The following is a 20,533-nucleotide window of genomic DNA, read 5'->3' on the forward strand; positions in this document are numbered from 1 at the left end:
ACTTTCGATCTGTCCCAGTATGGCAATTCTTATGTTCTTAGAATACTGGGCTTGATAAAACTTCATTCTCTCCCAGTTCAGCAATGCTTATGTACTTATCTTTTTCAGAGCCAAAAAACTATGGGATATGATAATGGAACGATGGTAATGGAATTCATTCTGCTGGGACAGTGGTATCTTCTATGCTTTCCTAAGTTTTTTTTCATACTATTGCTTATAATTTACATCCTGAGCCTGATAGGAAATTCCCTCATCATCTACATTGTTCAGATGGACTCGCGTCTCCACATCCCTATGTACTTCTTCCTTTCAAACCTTTCCCTTTTGGAGATTCTATTCAGCTCAACCATTGTCCCTACCATGTTGGCTGTCTCCCTGAGCCAGGGGAAGAGAGTCTCTCTCCCAGATTGTATAGTTCAAGTTTTCTTCCTCCATTTTTCAGGCTGCAGCGAGTGCTGTCTGTTGGCTATGATGGCCTATGATAGGTTCATGGCTGTTTGTAGACCATTGCATTACAACATGGCGATGAAGAAGAGCATCTGCTTTCAGCTGGCTGCTGTTTCCTGGGTAGGTGGCTTCTTGGATGCTTTACTGCTGGCTATCTTGACTTCCAAGTTGCCTTTCTGTGGACCCAATGAAATAGCCAATTTTTTCTGCGATATTCCACCGCTACTGAAACTGGCCTGTGTCAACACTCGGGCCAATGAGGCAACACTTAGCTTATTGGGCTCATTATTGGGGCTCATCCCATTCATCATCATACTTTTGTCCTATTTTCATATCATTTTGGCCATACAGAGGATCAGCTCATCCCAAGGGCGTTGGAAGGTCTTTTCCACATGTACATCTCACCTCACTGTGGTTTGTTTGGTTTATGGAACAGTTATCTTCACTTATATCATACCCTCATCCATTTATTCCATTAACCCAGACAAGTTGGGTTCTGTGGTGTATACTGTGCTTATACCAATTCTAAATCCCCTTATTTACAGTCTAAGGAATCATGAAGTCAAGGAAGCTATAAAGAAAACAGTATGGAGAAAAATAAAGATCTCATGTGGCTTGATCATGGATTGACATAAGATGATTTGATTGTAATTAAATTTGTCTTTTTATTAAGTATAGGTAATACAGTCATATCATGTGACTCAAATCCAACCTCAGACTGGTTGTATAAGGAAAGACTAAAGAGGTTAGGGCTCTTCAGCTTGGAAAAGAGATGGCTGAGGAGAGATATGATTGAAGTCTACAAGATCCTGAGTGGTATAGAATGGGTACAAGTGAATTTTTTCTCCATCAAATATTACAAAGACTACACCCTTGATGAAGTTACAGGGAAATACTTTTAAAACCAATAGGAGGAAATACTTTATCACTCAGAGAACAGTTAAGCTCCGAAACATGTTACCAGAGGATGTGGTAATAGTGGTTAATATAGATGGGTTTAAAAAAGGTTTGGACAAGTTCCTGGAGGAAATGTCCATAGTTTGCTTATTGAGACAAGACATGGGGGAAGCCAATGCTTGCCTAGGATTGGTAGCATGGAATGTTGCTACTATTTGGGGTTTTGCCAGGTACTTGTGACCTGGATTGGCCACTGTTAAAACAGGATAGAGGATGCAATATCCTTTATGTGCAAGAATTTAAGAGCAAATGGGATGCCCATGTGAGATCCCTTAGAGGGTTAAGCCAAGGAAACCTGTCACCAGGAGTGGGATCCCTAGGATAGTAGACTTGGGGGTGGGTCAGTAGAGTGGGCAGACCTGATGGGCTATGGCCCTTATCTGCCGTCATCTTCTATGTTTCTATGTAGGATGCAAAGAAAATATACAAAAAAAACCCCAACTATAAACCATTCAAAATGTAGCAGCCAGACTTATTTTCTCAGCAACTAAATATGATGAAGTGACACCCCTATTTCCTGAACTACACTGGCTCCTTTTCAAAGCAAGGTGCATTTTTAAACTTTATACTCTAATCTTTTTAATCTTCCATGGCAAAACACCGCACTACATGTTGAATTTAATAGAAATACCACCTAATGACAAATACAACCTGATCAGCAACCATATGAGAATAAGATTCCCAAATCCAAGAGGAATCAAATGCAAAACTACTCTACAATCTTTCCATACTTTGCAGCAAAATGGTGAAATCCTTTACCAACACAATTAAGGAACACATCCTCCTACCAAAACTTTCATAAAGGCCTAAAAGCTTATTTATTTGGAAAATATCTTACTTCCCCCCACAATCAACAGGTTACAACCAACAGAAACCAAATAAGACACAAATCACCTCTTCTATCTTGATAGATTACCAAGCTCTCTACATACCAGTTACTCAACAAATCAGGAAAGTGACACTCATATCAGAACCCTTAATGACACTCATATCAGAACCCTTAATGTCAAATTTGAAACACCAAATATGGCCAAACTTCTCTCCAAACCATATACCATAATCATACGCTTACACAAACACAAACTAAGATATCTATGCCATGAACTCTAATGAAATAACGTAAATCCTGAATAGAGTGGAATGGATACAAATGGATTGATTTTTCACTCCATCAAAAATTTCAAAGACTAGGGGACACTCGATGAAATTACAGGAAAATACTTTTTTAAAACCAATAGGAGGAAATATTTTTTCACTCAGAGAATAGTTAAGCTCTGAAATGCATTGCCAGAGTTTGTGGTAAAAGCAGATAGCTTAGCTGGTTTAAGAAAGATTTGGACAATTTTCTAGAGGAAAAGTCTATAGTCTTTTATTAAGACATGGGAGAAGCCACTGTTTGCCCCATTGGGATTGGTAGTATGGAAAGTTGCTACTCCTTGTGTTTTGGCCAGGTACTAGGGACCTGGATTGGCCACCATGAGAATGGGCTACTGGGCTTGATGGACCATTGGTCTGACCCAGTAAGCCTATTCTTATGTTCCTAAGGCTAGGCTCTTCTAAATTGTCAATTGCATTGAACTCCTGGGCTTGTTAGCAATCCATTAATATTAATGTAATGTAATACTGGGCTGGACCATTGGTTTAGCTCAGTATGGCTATTCTTATGTTCTTATATTCTTATGATTGCTGGAGAAGGGTTGCAAATTTCATCTTTGGTTATTGAGGTTCTTAGATAAGTAAATGGTACTGTGGACAATGCTTAAAGTGTTGCTTGTTTCAGTGAACAGAGATATCTTCCCCCTGCAGTGAGTCAGAATTCTCCACTGCTGGCAAACTCTATTTAAATCTAAACCCTGAAATGAGTACAATCCAAACTATAGTATGATGGTGTGAATAATTTCAGTTTTACTTAACCAAATTTAGGATGCCTTGAGAAAATTCAGCGCTATATTTTATTTATTTCTAAAATTTCTTAACTGCTTATAACAGTTAAAATTCAGACAGGCAAATTCCTAATAATAGAAGTAACGTTAAATATCCTTTGAACTAAAGTCATTCTCTGGCACTTTCAGCAAAGTTTATCAGACTACACTGAAAATACACCTATATTCCTTGAAGGGAAAGAAATGAGAGTTTTCACTCTCTCATGGCTCTCAATAGATAAAATCACAAACTATCAGATATTGGTTCCAATCCCTATGGTCTGACCATTATACGTACTCCTTCAAAATCAATTGGACCAAAAACAAAAGCAAACCAATTACACAAAAAATAACTTACAACTCACGTCCACACATCGACCCCACCAAATTCTGGACAAAAACAGACACCATAATCTAAGACTAAAACCCCAAAGACTTCATCTCACAATGGAGCCTTCTAAGTACAGCAACCCTAGATGAGCTAGCCTCAGAACAATCCAAAACCAGACAAATGGTTTGACAATGAACTACTCCAACTCAAAAGACAATGCAGACAACTAGAAAGAAAATGGAGAAAAAGTAGCCAAGATTTCACAAAAACAGCATGGAGAACACTACACCATAAATACAAACAAAAGCTGAAAGAAAAAAGAAAGACATACTACACGAAGCAAATAGGAGAAGGATCCCAAGACCCAAAAAAGTTATTACAGTTACTAAAAGAGCTCACAGACACCATACCATATCTGACCAATAGCAACTCCCCTCCTCCTTTAGCCACCTTATTAGCCACATTCTTCAAAAATAAGATTGCAAATATCAGAGCCACATTTAATGGAACACCTACTCACCTAGAAGAAATCTCAACTTCCCCCACAGAAAAAGAATCAATAGTAGCAGACAGAACCTATACAATGGTCTCACCTATATAATGGTCAGACTTCAACAAACTATATAACAAATACAGTCACGCAGCCTGTGAACTTAACCACTGCCCACCATACCTACTGAAAACCTCCAGTACGCTATTCCACACTCTGCTCCTACAATGGATACAAACCCTACTCACAGATGGACAGTTCCCACAAAACCTCAGCAAAATCATCATAACTCCAATCCTAAAAGACCCCAAAGGAGCAACGGACCAACCATCCAATACAGACCCATAGCCTCAATCCCACTTTATGTCAAACTAATGGAAGGCCTAGTAGCTAAAGCCCTAAACGTATACCTAGAAAACCACAACTTAGTCCACCCTACACAGTCTGGCTTCAGAACCAACTACAGCACTGAGACCCTACTAGGAAAACTCATGGACATCGCGAGACAACACCTCTGCACAGGCAAGAAAATGATGATCATACAACTAGACCTCTCCGTAGCCTTTGATCTAGAAGATCACGACATCCTCTTACAAACTCTAGACTCAATAGGAATTACAGGAAAAGTACTAACATGGTTTAAAGGATTCCTACAATCCAGAACTCATAGAGTCAAAACAAACAAGGAAAAATCAGAACCATGGTCCAACCCATGTGGAGTGCCACAAGGATCACCCCTGTCTCTCACACTCTTTAACCTATACATTGCCTCCCTAAGCTGCTACCTAGACAAACTAGGCATTACCTCCTACAGCTACGCAGATATCACCATACTCCTCCCCTTCAACCAATCTGAGCCCTCCATGATAGGCACAATACATGGAACACTTGAAATAGTAGCAACATGGATGAAAGAACACAAACTAAAACTTAACGCGGACAAAACAAACTTCATCCTCCTTGAAAACATCACAACCCCAACCTTGACTAACCTAGTAATAAACTCGATCTCATACCCCATTCAACCCACGCTAAAACTCCTTGGAGTGCTGATAGAACCACAAATCAACAAAATAATAAAAACATTGTTCACCACTATGAGAAACCTAAGACAAGTTCAAAAATTCTTTGACAGAAAACAATTCCACCTCGTGGTTCAATCACTAATCCTAGGCCTAATAGACTACTGCAACATACTATATCTCCCCTGCCCAGCAACGATGAAACAACTTCAAACAATACAAAACACAGCCCTAAGATTTATCTATTCATTGAAAAAAAACGACCACATCACAGAGGCATACCACGACTCACACTGGCTCCTAATACAAGCTAGAGTACACTTCAAATTCCATTGCCTACTATTCAAAGCTATAAATGGAAACAGCCCTACCTACTGGAACAATCGACTAACTCATTCCACCTCAAACAGACACAGGAGAACCCATACAATATTCACACACCCACCAACCCAAAATGTCAAACGAAGAAAAATGTATGACAACCTACTGGTCACCAGAGCAATGAAACTGGACCGACAACTCACCAATCTGCTGGCTTCGACCACAGACTACAAAACCTTCTAAAAAGAAACAAAAACCCTACTCTTCAAAAAATACATAAAACCAATATAGCACAACCAATAATGTTCCGAATTCCTTCTGCATTACCAACTACTCCTTAGCAAATCAGAAAATGTTCAAACTATTCCTTAAGTACTTCTTAAGATCATAACAATTCTTATGTAATCCGCCTTGAACCGCAAGGTAAAGGCAGAATAGAAATCACTAATGTAATATAATAGATGGCTTCCAGTTGGTGTTTGCAAACAACAAGGGAGAAGAGGATGGGGACTTGTATACTATCTTTTTGTGGCTTTGGCATACAAAGTTAACAAGTAGTGGGCACTGGAGAATTAAGTGAGTTGCCCATGATTACAAGGAGCAGCACTGTGATTTAATCTAATCACCTCTGGGTGCAGAGGCAGCAGCTCTACCAGTGAGCCACACCTTCTAACAAGGAAGATGCTCTAGTAAATTCAACATGGAAAAAAGCAAAGAAGCAGACCTTGTAAAGAAAAGCAGTTTTATTGTTAATTAAAAACTCCCAGGAATTAAAAACAGTTGCCCGACATGGCTACGTTTTGCCAAAATCTGGCTGCTTCAGGGGCAATAGTACCAGTGAATGGAAAACCACAAATTTCACCAGAATTTGTCAATGATATAAAATCATGTTCATTCAACTGTTGATTTTAACCAGACAGCATGAAGTAATTTTTCTGGGTGAGTACTGCTGTGTCATGAATCCATTAGCAGCTACTCTGGACATCATACAAACTGAAACTAAGTGTTAAGAACATAAGAAGTTGCTTCCACTGGGTCAGACCAGAGGTCCATCTCGCCCAGCGGTCCACTCCCGCGGCGGCCCATCAGGTCTATGACCTGTGAAGTGGTTTCTGACCACTTCTATAACCTACCTCTGGTTCTATCTGTTATTTGGGCTTTTTGCTGCCCATTTTGGTCATGTTGAAAATGAAGCTAACTACAGTTGGTACAGCCCTAAATATGGCTTGTCGTGCCATTGGGGCTTGTGCACATCTGAGAAGCTGAAAGCTATGCCATCGGTAGTTTCACTACCAGCAGGGTCTCCCAAGGTGGACAGGTTTTAGCAGAGATGTCAGACTAACGATGCACCACCCATCAGGGCAGCAGAAGATGGGCAGTGTTGGCGGCAAAGGATCACATGTGATGCGACAATATTACATTTATACTGCACATAAGAAAGGCCTAGCATCAATTTCTGTATTTTGCCATGAAAACTTGATATCATTATCAAGTTGCTAGGACTCAAACACGAGTCGATGGCACCTAAACCCAGTTTATTCACTTTAATGTTAGCTCAATGAGCATTTTAATCATTATCTTGACTGAAGTGGCATAGTAAGAGGGGTGCAGGGGATGCGGTCTGCCGCAGGCACGACCTTCCTAAGAGCACGGCAATACCCCTCCTCCTATCTGACACCCCCCCCCCCACTCGCTGGCTCGCTCGCCTGCTCCTCTCTTTGTTGCACCCGCCCATTGCCTTCCCCATACCTTCTCTCTCAAGTCACATCCAGGACCTGTGCCTAGGAAGTGACATCAAAGGGGTATGGTGAAAGGGAAGGGGGTGCGAGCACGGTGGAGGAGGGGCACCACCACTCCAGGCGCCCCTCACCATTACTATGCCACTGCTTGACTGCAAGGATTTGATTCTGGTTGCAGTTTAGCTGCCACAATTTTGTCTTCATTATGTTGAAAGCAACAAAATGAAGATGAAATACAAAGAGCTTCTTTTCAAAGTAATGAAGACAGTGAAGCTATCATCAACACAAACTGTACCAATTTTATCCAGTAGTGATTGTGGTGAAGAAGATGGCTTCTTCTGTTATCAGAATGTTGATGGCAGTAATAGAAATGATGTTGCTGCTGACTTGGACCTATTTCTAAATGACAAATTTCATGACGTAATCAATGTATCATAGTTTTCTTATATCAATACACTGATTTTTTAAATTGAAATTCGCATTACAGTCAACCCCTGAAATTTGTGGGGGTTATGTCCCTAGAGCACTGGTGAATTGTGAAAAACCATGAATATTGGATGTAGTAAAAAAAAAAAAAAATGCCTATTTTTATAGTTTAAACCCTATACAGTACTCCTGATTGCTGCCTCGTTCCTCTTTATGTAGTGTACGGTGCTTTCATTGATGCCATAATGGCAAGCTACTGCGGCATAATTTTTTGGTTTCTGGAGCAAATCCAGTAGTTCTCTGTTTAGCAAGCTTCCTGTGCCCCAACCTTACATGGCTATGGCCTTAGGACTTGTGGAAACAGCTGTTTCCCCAGAGATATGTTACAATGAAGGACATGTGACACAAGGGAGGTGTTACTGAATGTTTAATAGCCCAAACTTGACAAGGTCGTGAGATACAAAGATTGGCAATAACAGAGAGATTATACTCATTTGACATCAGGTTGACAATGTCAGGAAATGCACAGTTTTCAATGAATACATACAGATCATAAAAGTGTTACGTTACATCACATCACGTGTTAAAGATGATGCTAACAAATACCTCTTTCAAATAATATATACAGACAAGAACAATGTAACTTCATGTATAACAAGGCATGCTAACAGATTGATCTCTGAAAGTATGCTGATGAAGGAGGCAATGCAGGGAAAGGGAGGAGATGGACACAAATGGGGATTATATACATGAGGAGGGCAGGGTTGCCTAGCCAGTGGAGAGTCTAGAATTTACTTGGTGTTGAGGGGAGCCAGAGCGCAGGGGAATGGAGTGAGCAGAAACCAGAATGCTCCTGCAGCATTGTGAAAGAGTGGGTGGCCATCTGTGAAAACTTCATGACAACATCAACGACTGCGAGAGGAAGCTGCGTCAACTGGGGATGTAGCAGCACCCCCCCCCCCCCCGGATAACCCTAGGATTGGGAAGGGGAACCCTGCTCTGCCTCTGATGAACAGGAGGGGACACAGGGAAGAGGTGCAGGGAGGAGACATAGGTTTCAGAGTCCACTGCTTTCCTATGTCCCTAGTGGTTAGTGGCTGTGGTGTCTCCTGTCTAGTAGCTAGGTCCTGCAATTGAGCAAGGAGTCAAATATTAGCATAGAGCTGGACCAGCTCCTCTTCTAAGCACAGGGGGAATGGTCAGATCAGGGGTGGCAGCCTGCCTGCACTAGACAGCTGCCCTGTGGAAACAGAATGGAGTGTTAGATAATTCATGTTCCAGTTGTAATAGATTGCGCTCAGTGAAAAAATTCGAAAAACTCTGGGCTCTTCTTTTGCATTGCTCCGCTTCACCTCACCAATCTTCGGATTGACTCCTTGGTTTTTACAAATGGGTTGATTGGAAATTACTTTCAATGTCAATATCATATTTTTGCACCACTGTGATATCCCTGTACTGAATCTTATTCTTGTACTGAGTCCTTTCTTTTTAGGTGACATCTAGATAATTCTCTTTATTTTTTTTACTGACCATATTATACTGTGTTTTTGATATTTAATTTAATTTGATTACTATTTTAATTTCTTCCTTTTGTTATTGTAATGAGCGTATTGTGGTGCTATTTTCTGAAATGTACATTGTGCATATGTATTTGCTGGTCTGCACCATATGTTTTGTAAAACTTAATAAAACATTTTTGAACTTTAAAAAACAAACAAACAACAGTTTGCAAACTGTGAAGGCTCCTCCCAGGGTGTGAATGTTCAAGTGAGTAGTAATGACTAAACAGCAAGATCTCTGCTAGACATTTTTCTGATTGGGCCATAATCAAAACCCGAGCTATCCATCTTCTGAACATCCAAATACCTGCAGCTGAGACATCCAGAAATGACTAGATAAATGCCCTGTAAGGGTTTTTCAAACCTTTTCAGGCATCGCTGGAGATGGTCCCCCCCCAAAAAGCAGGCCCAGACTCTCAGCTGCAAGGTGAACTTCTCTGACTCAGAGATTAAGATGCTGGTGCAGCAGGTACAGGCTTGCCACACATGCCTGTTTGCCGCCATGGGTCAAAGGATTTGTGCTTACACAAACAGAAAAGAGTGGGGTGCCATTTGTGAGTATCTGAATGCAGTCCAGCATAACAACAGGGACATAGAGGACTGCAAGCGCAAATGGAGGCAGCTGAAGAGGGATGACCACTACAAAGACCAATTGTGGCATCCTATCAATTGCCATATCCTACCAATTGTGGCACACTGTCCACCAGCCCCATGCCCAACATTTCTCCTTCTGTCACTTCTCTCCAGCACTATGCCACATCTCTCCCTACAGAGAGAGATGAGAGGGAGAAATGTTGGATCTGGTGGTGGAGAGGGAACAGTGGAACAGATGTAAAGCCTGCGGCTTTGTGAAGAAGTGCGGTGGACTTTGCAGGACTCCAGTCAGCAGCCCCATTCCCATGGTAATCTTTGAGGATCTGTGTGGGACTCACATCAGCCCCATTCCCATGGCAATTTTATTTTTGGGGGGGCCCCATGGGGACCTATTCTCCTCCTTCTTCCTTTTTCTATATGCACCATCTCTCTTTCTCTCTCACTCACACACCCATGCCCAACAATTCTCCCTTTCTACTCTCTCCTCCACCTCTGCATCTTTCCCTCCCTCCCTCCATCCATCCTATGTCCCAAGTTCATGCCCCCTCCTTCCATCTTATGTCCAAAGTTCATGCCCCCTCCTTCCCCTATGCATCCTAACGTGCTCCCTCCTTCCCTCCCTTTTATGTCCCAAGTTTGTGACCTTCCCTCCTTCCATCCTATGTCAAAAGTTCATGCCCCCTCCTTCCCCTCTGCATCCTAATGTGCTCCCTCCCTCCCTCCCTTTTATGTCCCAAGTTCGTGGCCCTCCCTCCTTCCATCCTATGTCCCAAGTTCATGTTGCCTTCCTTCCTTCTGTATCCCAAAGGTCTTTATCTCCCATTATGTTTCATGTTTAATTTCATGCTGGCAGAACAACATAGAGTGGGGAGTAATACCTAATCCCTTCTTTAAAACAGTATTTGCACTGAGGTGCACTCATTTTATCACACAATATTACTCCCATCTTAGTGCACATTTTCGTGCATTTAAAACCTTTTTGAAATTGTACATAAACTTTAACTCACAAAAAGGTGCACTGAAAATAACAGATCTTATTATACAGACCCCAGAGAGAGCTCTCAAGACCAAATGGTTGAACTTTAGTTTCCTTTCAGTCTGGTTAAGACCACTGATACTCTTCATGAGAAAATCATGTAGCACTGATTTCTGCTTTGTTTAATATGAAGAATGTTTAAATTTCCATGAAATACATATATGAAAGCATATCTGACTCACATTATCACTCCAGCATCACACACAACCATTATATAGCAGACTGTTGCCATGGACGAATTTATAAGTCTACCTTTGTTTCAAAAGTTGTAGGGCAACGATTCACTCATGCTGCTTTTCTTCTCTTTACTGCAGTCTGACCTCTGAAAAAACTTCCTGGGCAGGCCGCAGTAGAGAGACAACATTGGGCCAATGGCAGAAGGCAGCATGTGTGAATTGCTGCTGCCACACGACAACTTTTGAAACAATTAAAGGTAGACAGTGGGGGGGGGGGGGTCAAAGAAGGAAGGGGGAAATGTCAACCTGGGGTGATGCCACCAATTGTCTGCAGCCAGGAAATCAATTCGTAGAACAATTGGTAGGGACTTCCTGCATCCTACCAATTGTCATCCTACCAGTTGTCATTATATGAATTGACTTTCTACCAATTGTTCTCTCACTCTTCGGTTAAGTGCTGCTGATTATCCCCACTTAGGCAGCGACAAGTGATTTAAGCAGGCAGAAGAGATTCCTGCTGTCTTAAATCTCTCTGAATATCAGCCCCAGTGATCCCTTTAATATGTTTCTTTCCATCATTCCACATGTTGAAAAAACATAAAAATTTAACAAACTTGATATCTAATGCTAATGTTTTATGTGCAACGATTTGTATTAAGTGTAATATTGTACGATACATTTCAGTTCTTGTTTAGATGTATTCCCTCTGTGTAGAAATCAACTTGACATTCCCAGGAGGAATTTTTCCAAAACATCATTACAGTACTTAAATGCTCCTGCACAATCCACACCTTCAGCATTTTGTCAACGTTTCCCATATATGTGGCTACAGAGCGTATGGATAATGAGATGTTGAGGTTAAGTCAAGGGACATTTCCTTTCTTGCAAATTAGCTTGAGAAGTACTGGAAACACTGTATGCTTTTGTTTCTGTGTAGTTGATAAATTAACATGGAGTTATAAATATGTTATAACTGGTTTATTGGTTAGATAGGTGAAATCAATGAATAAGAATGCTGTACAAGCTCTATTAGGGAAGTGCTACCTTTAGAGCTCCTGGGTTAGAGAATGAGCATTTATTTTGAGATCCTCAGAAGAAATAGAAGGTGGTGATACAATGGAATCTTTAACAAATGGTGATTTTAGTGGTGTGATGCTGGATCCATCCAGAGAGGAAAGTAGGTAAAGTGTGCAGCTGTGGCAAAAAAAAAAAAAAAAAAAAAAGCAAGCAGGATGCTAGGAATTATTAGGAAAAGGCTGGTAAATAAGACTGAGAATATTATGTCTTTCTATCACTCTATGGTGTAACCTCAGCTTCAGTATTGGATCATTTCCATGCACATTCCTGTTTTCTGGGACTGGTTCCCCAACCCCTTTTGCAGCACTTCCCCTAGCACTCACAGATTCCAGGCCAATGACCACATTCTGCCTGCAGAGTCCACATCAGATTTTGCCACATGCTTACCCTGAGATTGAAACCTCAAAGATTTAATGCTGAGTGAGAAAACGTGTTCTAGCAGCCCTGGGCATAGGAGCATGCATTCATACTAAGTCATTGTGTTCTGGGCTGCCTGCAGGATACTGCCCCAGTGGCCAAGGTACTGTACAAGCATCCAGCTCAAGGAGCTGAGTTGAGACCTGGGAGGTGGTTCCAGAGTTTTATCAAAAGCAAAAAGGGATGAAAGGATCCAGCAATTAAGCAAGCAGAAAGTCATGAAGTCATACCAGGAAACACAGTTTGTGAGACAGCATGTCCCTTCTCCCCCATCCCCAATACTGCTCACATAGTCTACTACCCCCATCATTTCTACCTCCTGTGGAATGTAATGGGGGATATTTTTTTTTATTTTTCTGAGGAATGAGAACAGAGCTACTCTCCATTCTTCCTTAGTTCAGTTTCTGATCATAGCTTCTCTCGATATCAGAGCTGCCAAGAGAAAGTACGTTGTAAAAGAATATTTTCAGTTCATGGTTTGCAGATTCTAGCAGCTACCCAAATCTTACCCAGCCCAGTTAGTAATATATCTCCCGCTCACTGATTCTTGAGCTCATTCAGTTGTGAGGAGTGGCTGATAGATTTGAACCAGGAGCACAAAAATCTAAAAATTATCTTGTTGCTTGCTCTTATTTTTTTTTCTTCCTAGTCTCACCACTCCTGCCACTATCTTCATCCCTTAGTGCTTCTTCCTTCCAACCTGATCCTCTCTCCCCTATCAGCTCCCTGCTCTTTGAATTCAACACAGTTCTTCTCCCTGTCCTCTTTCTCTAGTCAGTCCCTCAACCACTTATTTTTGTATTATAGCTTATGCCCCCAGCTTGCATTCAGCTGTTTTTCCTTTCACATTCCATCTCTTCCCTCAGCCTCTTTCCCTCTTATACTCTTTCCTTTCCCTGCTTCCCTATTAATTCATCATTGCCTCCCTCAGCACTTTTCCCCCTCTCTATGAAAGACCAAAAACAGGAAGCATATCTGATCTACACTGCTGCTCTCTGCTCCCTGGTAGGGGCCCTTTGTTCAGCCATTCTTTAGCAGCCAATAGCTGCAGAGGGAGGCATGGCCAGTAGCTTAGGAGACACCAACCTTCCATCCTGCTTTTCTCTGTGGTCTATTGGCTGGCTAAGGAGTGTCTGACCAATGGTGTCTTCTAAGCTACTGATTGTGCCTCCTTTGCAGTTTATTATCTGGCTGAAGAATATCTGCCAATAGACTGCAGGGGGAGGCGGGAACAATAACTTCAGAGACACAGCCTTACTTTATACTTTCCCCAGCTCTACATGAGAAGATTTCAGCCATGATGTCTGGGCAGTGCTGGAAAAAATATTAGGGGTGCTCTAGCACCCACAGAGCTGGCGCCTATGGAGTAAAATACACTCCTCCAGTGGCTTCTGATGTGCTGACAGGCATCATAAAATTGGGAAACAAAGGGTAGATCAGTGGTCTCCACCAACCTTCTCATATAAAGGACTGCAATATAAATGTAAAGCTAGCTATCCTCTTCATAACCTCTAATTTCTTATTATGTCCTTCCCTCATTTATTGAATTACTTGTAAACCGTGCCAAGCTCTATCTTTATGAAGATGATGCGGTATACAAACTTAAGGTTTAGTTTAGTTTAGTTTAATATGAATATGAGAAAGCTTTTGAGGGCCACCAAAAGATTTCAAGCTTATACATACTACTAATTTTGTAAATTGCCTTGACCTGCTTGTTCAGACTGGGTATTAAACATTAATACAGTGGTATCTTGGATTACGAGCATAATCCGTTCCAGGAGCATGCTCGTAATCCAAAATGCTCATTTATCAAAGCAAAGTTCCCCTTAGACAATAGTGGCAACAGCAACGATTGGTTCCAGAACCCGGGGTATGTACCTGTCGGGGCCGGGTGCTGCAGTGCCGTCTCCTCCGTCTGCCTCCTCCTCCGCCTCCTCCGTCCGTCATGAAGAACAACCCCACAGTGCCGCTTAGGGGGGGATGCCTTTAATGTTCCAGCCGCCGGAGAACCCGCAGTGCCGCTTCAGAGGGATGCCTCCTCCATCCGCCGGCCAGCCCTCTACGTTGGATGCCCCTTGCATGCTGGAGAGCCCCCACCCGAGCCCATGCAGCCGAGCGCTGCCCAACCCGCACGCCGCGCACGACACACACAACGCCGATGATTGACGCTGTGCGCGTCACACGCAACGCGCAGGGGGGACAGCACCCGGCTGTGCAGGCCCAGACAGAGGTCCTCCAACCTGCGGAAGGCACCCGATGTGGAAGGCTGGCCGGAAAACGGAAGAGGAATCCCCCGAAGCAGCGCTTCCTGGACTGTAAGTGCTTGTTTATCGGGCCAGTGCTCGGTTTGCGAGTCAAAAGTTTGCTGAGTGTTTTGCTCGTCTTGCTTCAGGACTTCTACTTGAGTAGCAAATGCTATTTGTGGAGGATTTAATTTTACTAGAGATGGATTACAAATTACCAGCAATAGCATCAGATAGAAGGAGAAAATTATGGATGACCTATAATGATTGAATATTTCTCACGCAACAGTTTATGTTGAATCAAGTTTTATTTCCAAACAAAAAAATCTCACGCAACAGTTTAAAAAGGCCACTTGTGCAGAGCCTAGCTGGATCTGACACTGAGAAACGGAAGCATTATCCCTGCCCACATTATACAGGAAAATTTATGGGCCAATATTGTCAGTGATTACAGAGACTCTGACAGCTATGGGCAGAATCCAGACACCAGCATCTAATATCTGGGTCTGCTCAACTGCCAGAAGTTATCCGGGTTCTAGCTAATATATAGACCAGTGCCCATATAATTGCCAAGCCTTTTTGCTGTCATAAGAACATAAGAATAGACATATTGGGTCAGACCAATGGTCTGTCTAGCCAAATATTCTGTTTCCAACAATGGCCAATCCATGTCACGAGCATCTGGAAGAAGCCCAAATAGTAGCAACATTCCATACTACATTTTACATTAAACATCAAAAAAATTTGGATGCCTTTAAGAAATTGTTGAAAAGACATGTTTTGTTGTATGAAATATACAGTATGAGATGTTAGTCGTTGAAAACCTGAGTTGTATTAGATTGCTTGAGATTGATTTTTGGTATAGGAGAAGTGATTTGTGTTGTTATTTTTATCAGGCTGGTATTTTATTTTGATTTTATGTGAAATATGATGTATATTTCTATTTTTTTTTAAGATGTCTGAACTGTCTGTGAAGTATTATTATGTGTGTGTTATACATTGCCTTGTATAAGGCGTATTATAAATAAACAAACCATAATGCCAGAGCAAGCAGTGGTTTCCCAAAGTCTGTCTCAATAGTAGTTTATGGACTTTTCCTCCAGGAAATTGTCCAAATCTTTTTTAAACCCAGCTATACTAACTTCTGCTACCACATACTCAGGTAACGAGTTTCAGAGCTTAACTAGTCATTGAATAAAAAAAAATTTCCTCCTGTTTGTTTTAACAGTATTTTTATGTAACTTTATTGAGTGTCCCCTAGTATTTGTAATTTTTGAAAGAGTAAAGTATCAATTCACTTTTACCCATTCTATATTACTCAGGATTTTGTAGACCTTGGTCATATCTCCCCTCAGCCATCTCTTTTCCAAGCTAAAGAGCCCTTACCTCTTTAGCATTTTGGTTGCTCTTCTTTGAACATTTTCTAATTCTATAAGAACATAAGAATTGCCGCTGCTGGGTCAGACCAGTGGTCCATCATGCCCAGCAGTCCGCTCACACAGTGGCCTTCTGGTCAAAGACCAGCATCCTAACCGAGACTAACCCTACCAGCGCCCGTTCTTGTTCAGCAGGAACTTGTCTAACTTTGTCTTGAATCCCTATAGGGTGTTTTCCCCTATAACAGCCTCCGGAAGAGCGTTCCAGCTTTCTACCACTCTCTGGGTGAAGAAGAACTTCCTTACGTTTGTACGGAATCTATCCCCTTTCAACTTTAGAGAGTGCCCTCTCGTTCTCCCTACCTTGGAGAGGGTGAACAACCTGTCCTTATCTACTAAGTCTATCCCCTTCAGTACCTTGAATGTTTCGATCATGTCACCTCTCAATCTCCTCTGTTCGAGGGAGAAGAGGCCCAGTTTCTCTAATCTTTTGCTGTATGGCAATGCCTTAACCATCTTAGTCGCTCTTCTCTGGACCCTTTCGAGTAGTACCGTGTCCTTCTTCATGTACGGCGACCAGTGCTGGACGCAGTACTCCAGGTGAGGGCGCACCATGGCCCTGTACAGCGGCAAGATAACCTTCTCTGATCTGTTCGTGATCCCCTTCTTTATCATTCCTAGCATTCTGTTTGCCCTTTTTGCTGCCGCCGCACATTTCGTGGACGGCTTCATCGACTTGTCGATCAGAACTCCCAAGTCCCTTTCCTGGGAGGCCTCTCCAAATACCGCCCCGGACATCCAGTATTCATGCATGAGATTTTTGTTACCGACATGCATCACTTTACACTTATCCACGTTGAACCTCATCTGCCATGTCGATGCCCATTCCTTGAGCATGATTATGTCACGTTACAGATCTTCGCAATCCCCCTGCGTCTTCACCACTCTGAATAACTTAGTACCGTCCACGAATTTAATCACCTCGCTCATCGTACCTATGTCCAGATCGTTTATAAAGATGTTAAAGAGCACGGGTCCAAGCACTGAGCCCTACGACACCCCACTGGTGACGCTCTTCCAGTCCGAGTATTGTCCATTTACCCCCACTCTCTGTATCCTATGCTCCAGCCAGTTTTTAATCCATGTGAGTATTTCACCCTCGATTCCATGGCAAGTTCGTCAAACATGATCTGCCTTTGCTAAAACTGTGCTGACTGGTCCTCATCAGCCCGTGTCCGTCAAGGTGATCAATGATGCTGTCCTTTATCAGTGACTCTACCATCTTTCCCAGTACCGAGGTGAGACTCACAGGTCTGTAGTTTCCCGGATCTCCCCTCAAACCTTTCTTGAAGATCGGCGTAACATTCGCCACCTTCTAGTCTTCCAGATTGGCTATTAGTTGAGATACAGTGATCAGTTGAGATACAGTGATCAGAATTGAACACAGTACCTAAGACAAGGTTGCACCATGAAGTAATATAGAGGCATTATTACCATCCATTTCCTAATTATTTCTAGCATCCTGTTTGGTTTTTTTATGCTGCTGCTGCTGCACACTTGGCAGAAGATTTCAGCATATTGTCTACAATGACACCTAACTTTATCTTATTTATCCAATTTTTTAGCCTGTCCTCCCAAAGAAGCTCAGAACAGGTTACAAATCATGTACTCAAGCATTTTCCCTATCTGTTTATCTAATGTACCTGGTGCAGTGGAGGATTAAGTGACCTGCCCAGCGTCACAAGGAGCAGCACAGGGTTTGAACCCACAACCTCAGAGTGCTAAGGCTGTTGCTTTAACTACTATACCACTCAGGCACTTACCTAGTTAGCAGGCTGAAACTAGTTAATAATCAGGTAAGTCCTGGCTCTGCCCAAACACTGACCCTGGCCTACCCTTGCTCTAACCGATAGTGACGCTTGCAGTCTGTATTGCTTTTCAACACTACTATCTGCTCAACTGCCACTGAATATCAGGAGGAGACTTAGCCAGTCTAGTCAAATCCCTTAGGTTCTTCATGATGAGACTTTGACCTGAATTGAATCATATTAAGACTAGGGTCTGGTGCATCTGGGAAGACTGATTGAAGAAGAGGAGTATTTATAGCGAGGAATCCTTATTAGGAATCCAGAATCTGTAAGGTATTGGGGGAACTATGGACTTCAGAGAGAGTGGAATACAATGTTGTGTAAGGTAAGTCAGCAAGAAGAAGAAGATATTGATATGATTATCTAAAAAGACTGACTGAATAGAATATAAAAAAATATTATTGATCAGGAAAAGGGGAGAAACTCGGACAGGGGCTACAAGACAGGTTTTTTGTGCCAGTGTATGCTGGTAAAGATAACCAAAGTAAGCTTACTAATTGTCTTTACCTGCCTTGAAGATTAACCTCTTTGGCAAGAGGATAAAATGGTAAAAGGACAAGAAAATGGTTAATCAACAAGACTTGGGGTGTAGTAGGCAGTAGGTTTTACTCTTTTGAAGGTTAATGAGACCAGTGGGGTGCAACAGAACTTAGTGCTAGGGCTGATTCTTTCCAATATACTTATTTATAACACTGTTCATAGTGAAAGTACAACTAGGGGATAGCAAAATTATTAAGGAGATGGTCTTATTCGCACGAGGAAAAGCTCAAGAGGATAGGGCTTTTCAGTTTGGAGAAGAGATGGCCGAGGGAGTATATGATAAAGGTCTACAAGACCCTGAGTAGAATAGAATGGGAAATATAAATTAATTGTTTACTCTTTCAGAAGGTACAAACACTAGGGGCCATTCCATGAAATTACTAAGCTGTGCTTTAAAAAAAATAGGAGAAAATATATTAACTCAGTGCATAATTAAGCTCTGGAACGTTTTGCTAGAGGATGCGATAAAAGCAGTTTATATAGCTGGGTTTTTAAAAGATTTGAACAATTTCCTGGAGAGAGTTCATAATATGCTATTAAGACAGACATGGTGGTATAGGTGTCAGAATGGGAGGAGCCCTGAGTGCCAAGGCACCCTCAAAATCTGCCATTGCAACACTGCCCCTGCCTCTACTGAACATAGAAAAACAAACAAATCTGCACTGTTCCTCCTCACATCTGCTGTCACTTCTAGTTTGGGGGCAGAGCCAGCAGCCATGAGGAGGAACATTGTGGCCCCGTGGTTTGTTTTTCTGTGTTTAGAAAGGGGTCTATGCTGTAGTAGGGGAAGAGAGGGGGTAGATGCTAGTTGTGGGAGAGAAGAGAGGTAGATATTAGATGTAGGGGGAGAGGAAGGACAGGCGCTGGATGAATGGGAGAGAGAGGACAGATGGTGGATGAGGAGGGACAGGGTACATGCTGGATGAGGAGGAGAAAGGGAACAGATGCTGGATGAGAGGGAGAGAGAGTAGATGCTGAATGGAAGGAGGAAAAGAGGAGGCAAATGCTGGATGTGGGGGTTGAAGAGAGGAGACAGACATTAAATGGAATGGGAAAAGTGGGCAGATGCTGAATGTGGATGGGGGATAGAGGAGGCAGACACTGGTTGGAAGGGGGATAGAGGAGGCAGATGCTGGGTGAAAGGAGGAGAACGAGGAGAGGGATAAAACACCAGATGGAAGGAGAAGAGAGAGGAGGGGCTGATACTGGATGGAAGTGTATGTGTGAGAGAGAGAGAGTCAAATGCTAGATACCATAACAGTTATGTGGTTTCCTGACCTGAGGCAAGAGGTTATGGCCTCTGAAACTTAATTGAAAAATGTATTTAGTCAAATAAAATGGTGTCCTCATATTATGCAAATTTTGTTGTTAACTTATAGTATAATGATTGAAATATGTCAATTTTTAAAATTTATTTCTGCTATCTTTATATTTTGCAACATGATTTTTTCTCTTTCTCTGGTGTCACATGATGGCTTCGGAGTTCAGTTTAAAATTTATTTACATATTTCTATTTTTAATTTAGTTAGTTATTTTATACTGCATGAGGGTTTATCTGTGTTCTGTGTAAATGAAAGAGACATGGTTTTTTGTTAGCATTAACTATGCAATATGAATCTGTACTAATCTGGCTTCTTTAGTTTTCTGATAGGTTTATCAATGATCTAGAACCCGTTACAGTGTTTGTGGTGTTGCGTTTTTCTAAGTGCGTGTTATATGACTCATAGAAGCTCCTGCTATTTTGGTATGCTAGAATTGCACTGTAAGCCCTGATTGACACTTATAAGGTTTTGTATTACTTCACAGTATGTCTGGTACTGGATTTTGGATTTAGATCACACCTTTCTCATTACCGTATATACTCAAATATAAACTGACCCAAATATAAATGGAGGTAACCTTTTTTTCCCCCAAAAAAAGAGGAAAAAAGATTGATTTGAATATAAACCAGGAGGTTTATATTCAAGCTCCCTGCCTTGCACCCAGCCCTCC

At 41.9% G+C, this 20,533-nt stretch overlaps 2 protein-coding genes across 4 annotated transcripts in view; both read left to right on the forward strand.

Annotated features, from left to right (window-relative positions):
• The first annotated feature begins 519 nt into the window (after positions 1-519).
• Positions 520-1,077, forward strand: LOC117368327 (olfactory receptor 5V1-like). Its single transcript, XM_033961884.1, has one exon. The coding sequence runs from the start codon at positions 520-522 to the stop codon at positions 1,075-1,077; it is 558 nt and encodes a 185-aa protein (XP_033817775.1).
• A 17,148-nt stretch (positions 1,078-18,225) lies between these two features.
• The window catches only part of LOC117350066 (olfactory receptor 6N1-like), a 32,447-nt gene continuing 30,139 nt past the window's right edge, over positions 18,226-20,533 (forward strand). For all 3 annotated transcript variants that reach the window (XR_004537233.1, XM_033923997.1, XM_033924005.1), the window contains exon 1: positions 18,226-18,326. The gene's annotated coding sequence lies outside the window, so the exon portion shown is untranslated. The remainder of the gene's footprint in view (positions 18,327-20,533) is intronic.

The sequence above is a fragment of the Geotrypetes seraphini genome, chromosome 1 (genome assembly GCF_902459505.1).
Source record: "Geotrypetes seraphini chromosome 1, aGeoSer1.1, whole genome shotgun sequence".
Taxonomy (NCBI): domain Eukaryota; kingdom Metazoa; phylum Chordata; class Amphibia; order Gymnophiona; family Dermophiidae; genus Geotrypetes; species Geotrypetes seraphini.

Bases quoted from the DNA above. Each gene is read 5' to 3' on its own strand.
- LOC117368327 (XM_033961884.1), top strand. From the start codon at position 520: ATGGCGATGAAGAAGAGCATCTGCTTTCAGCTGGCTGCTGTTTCCTGG.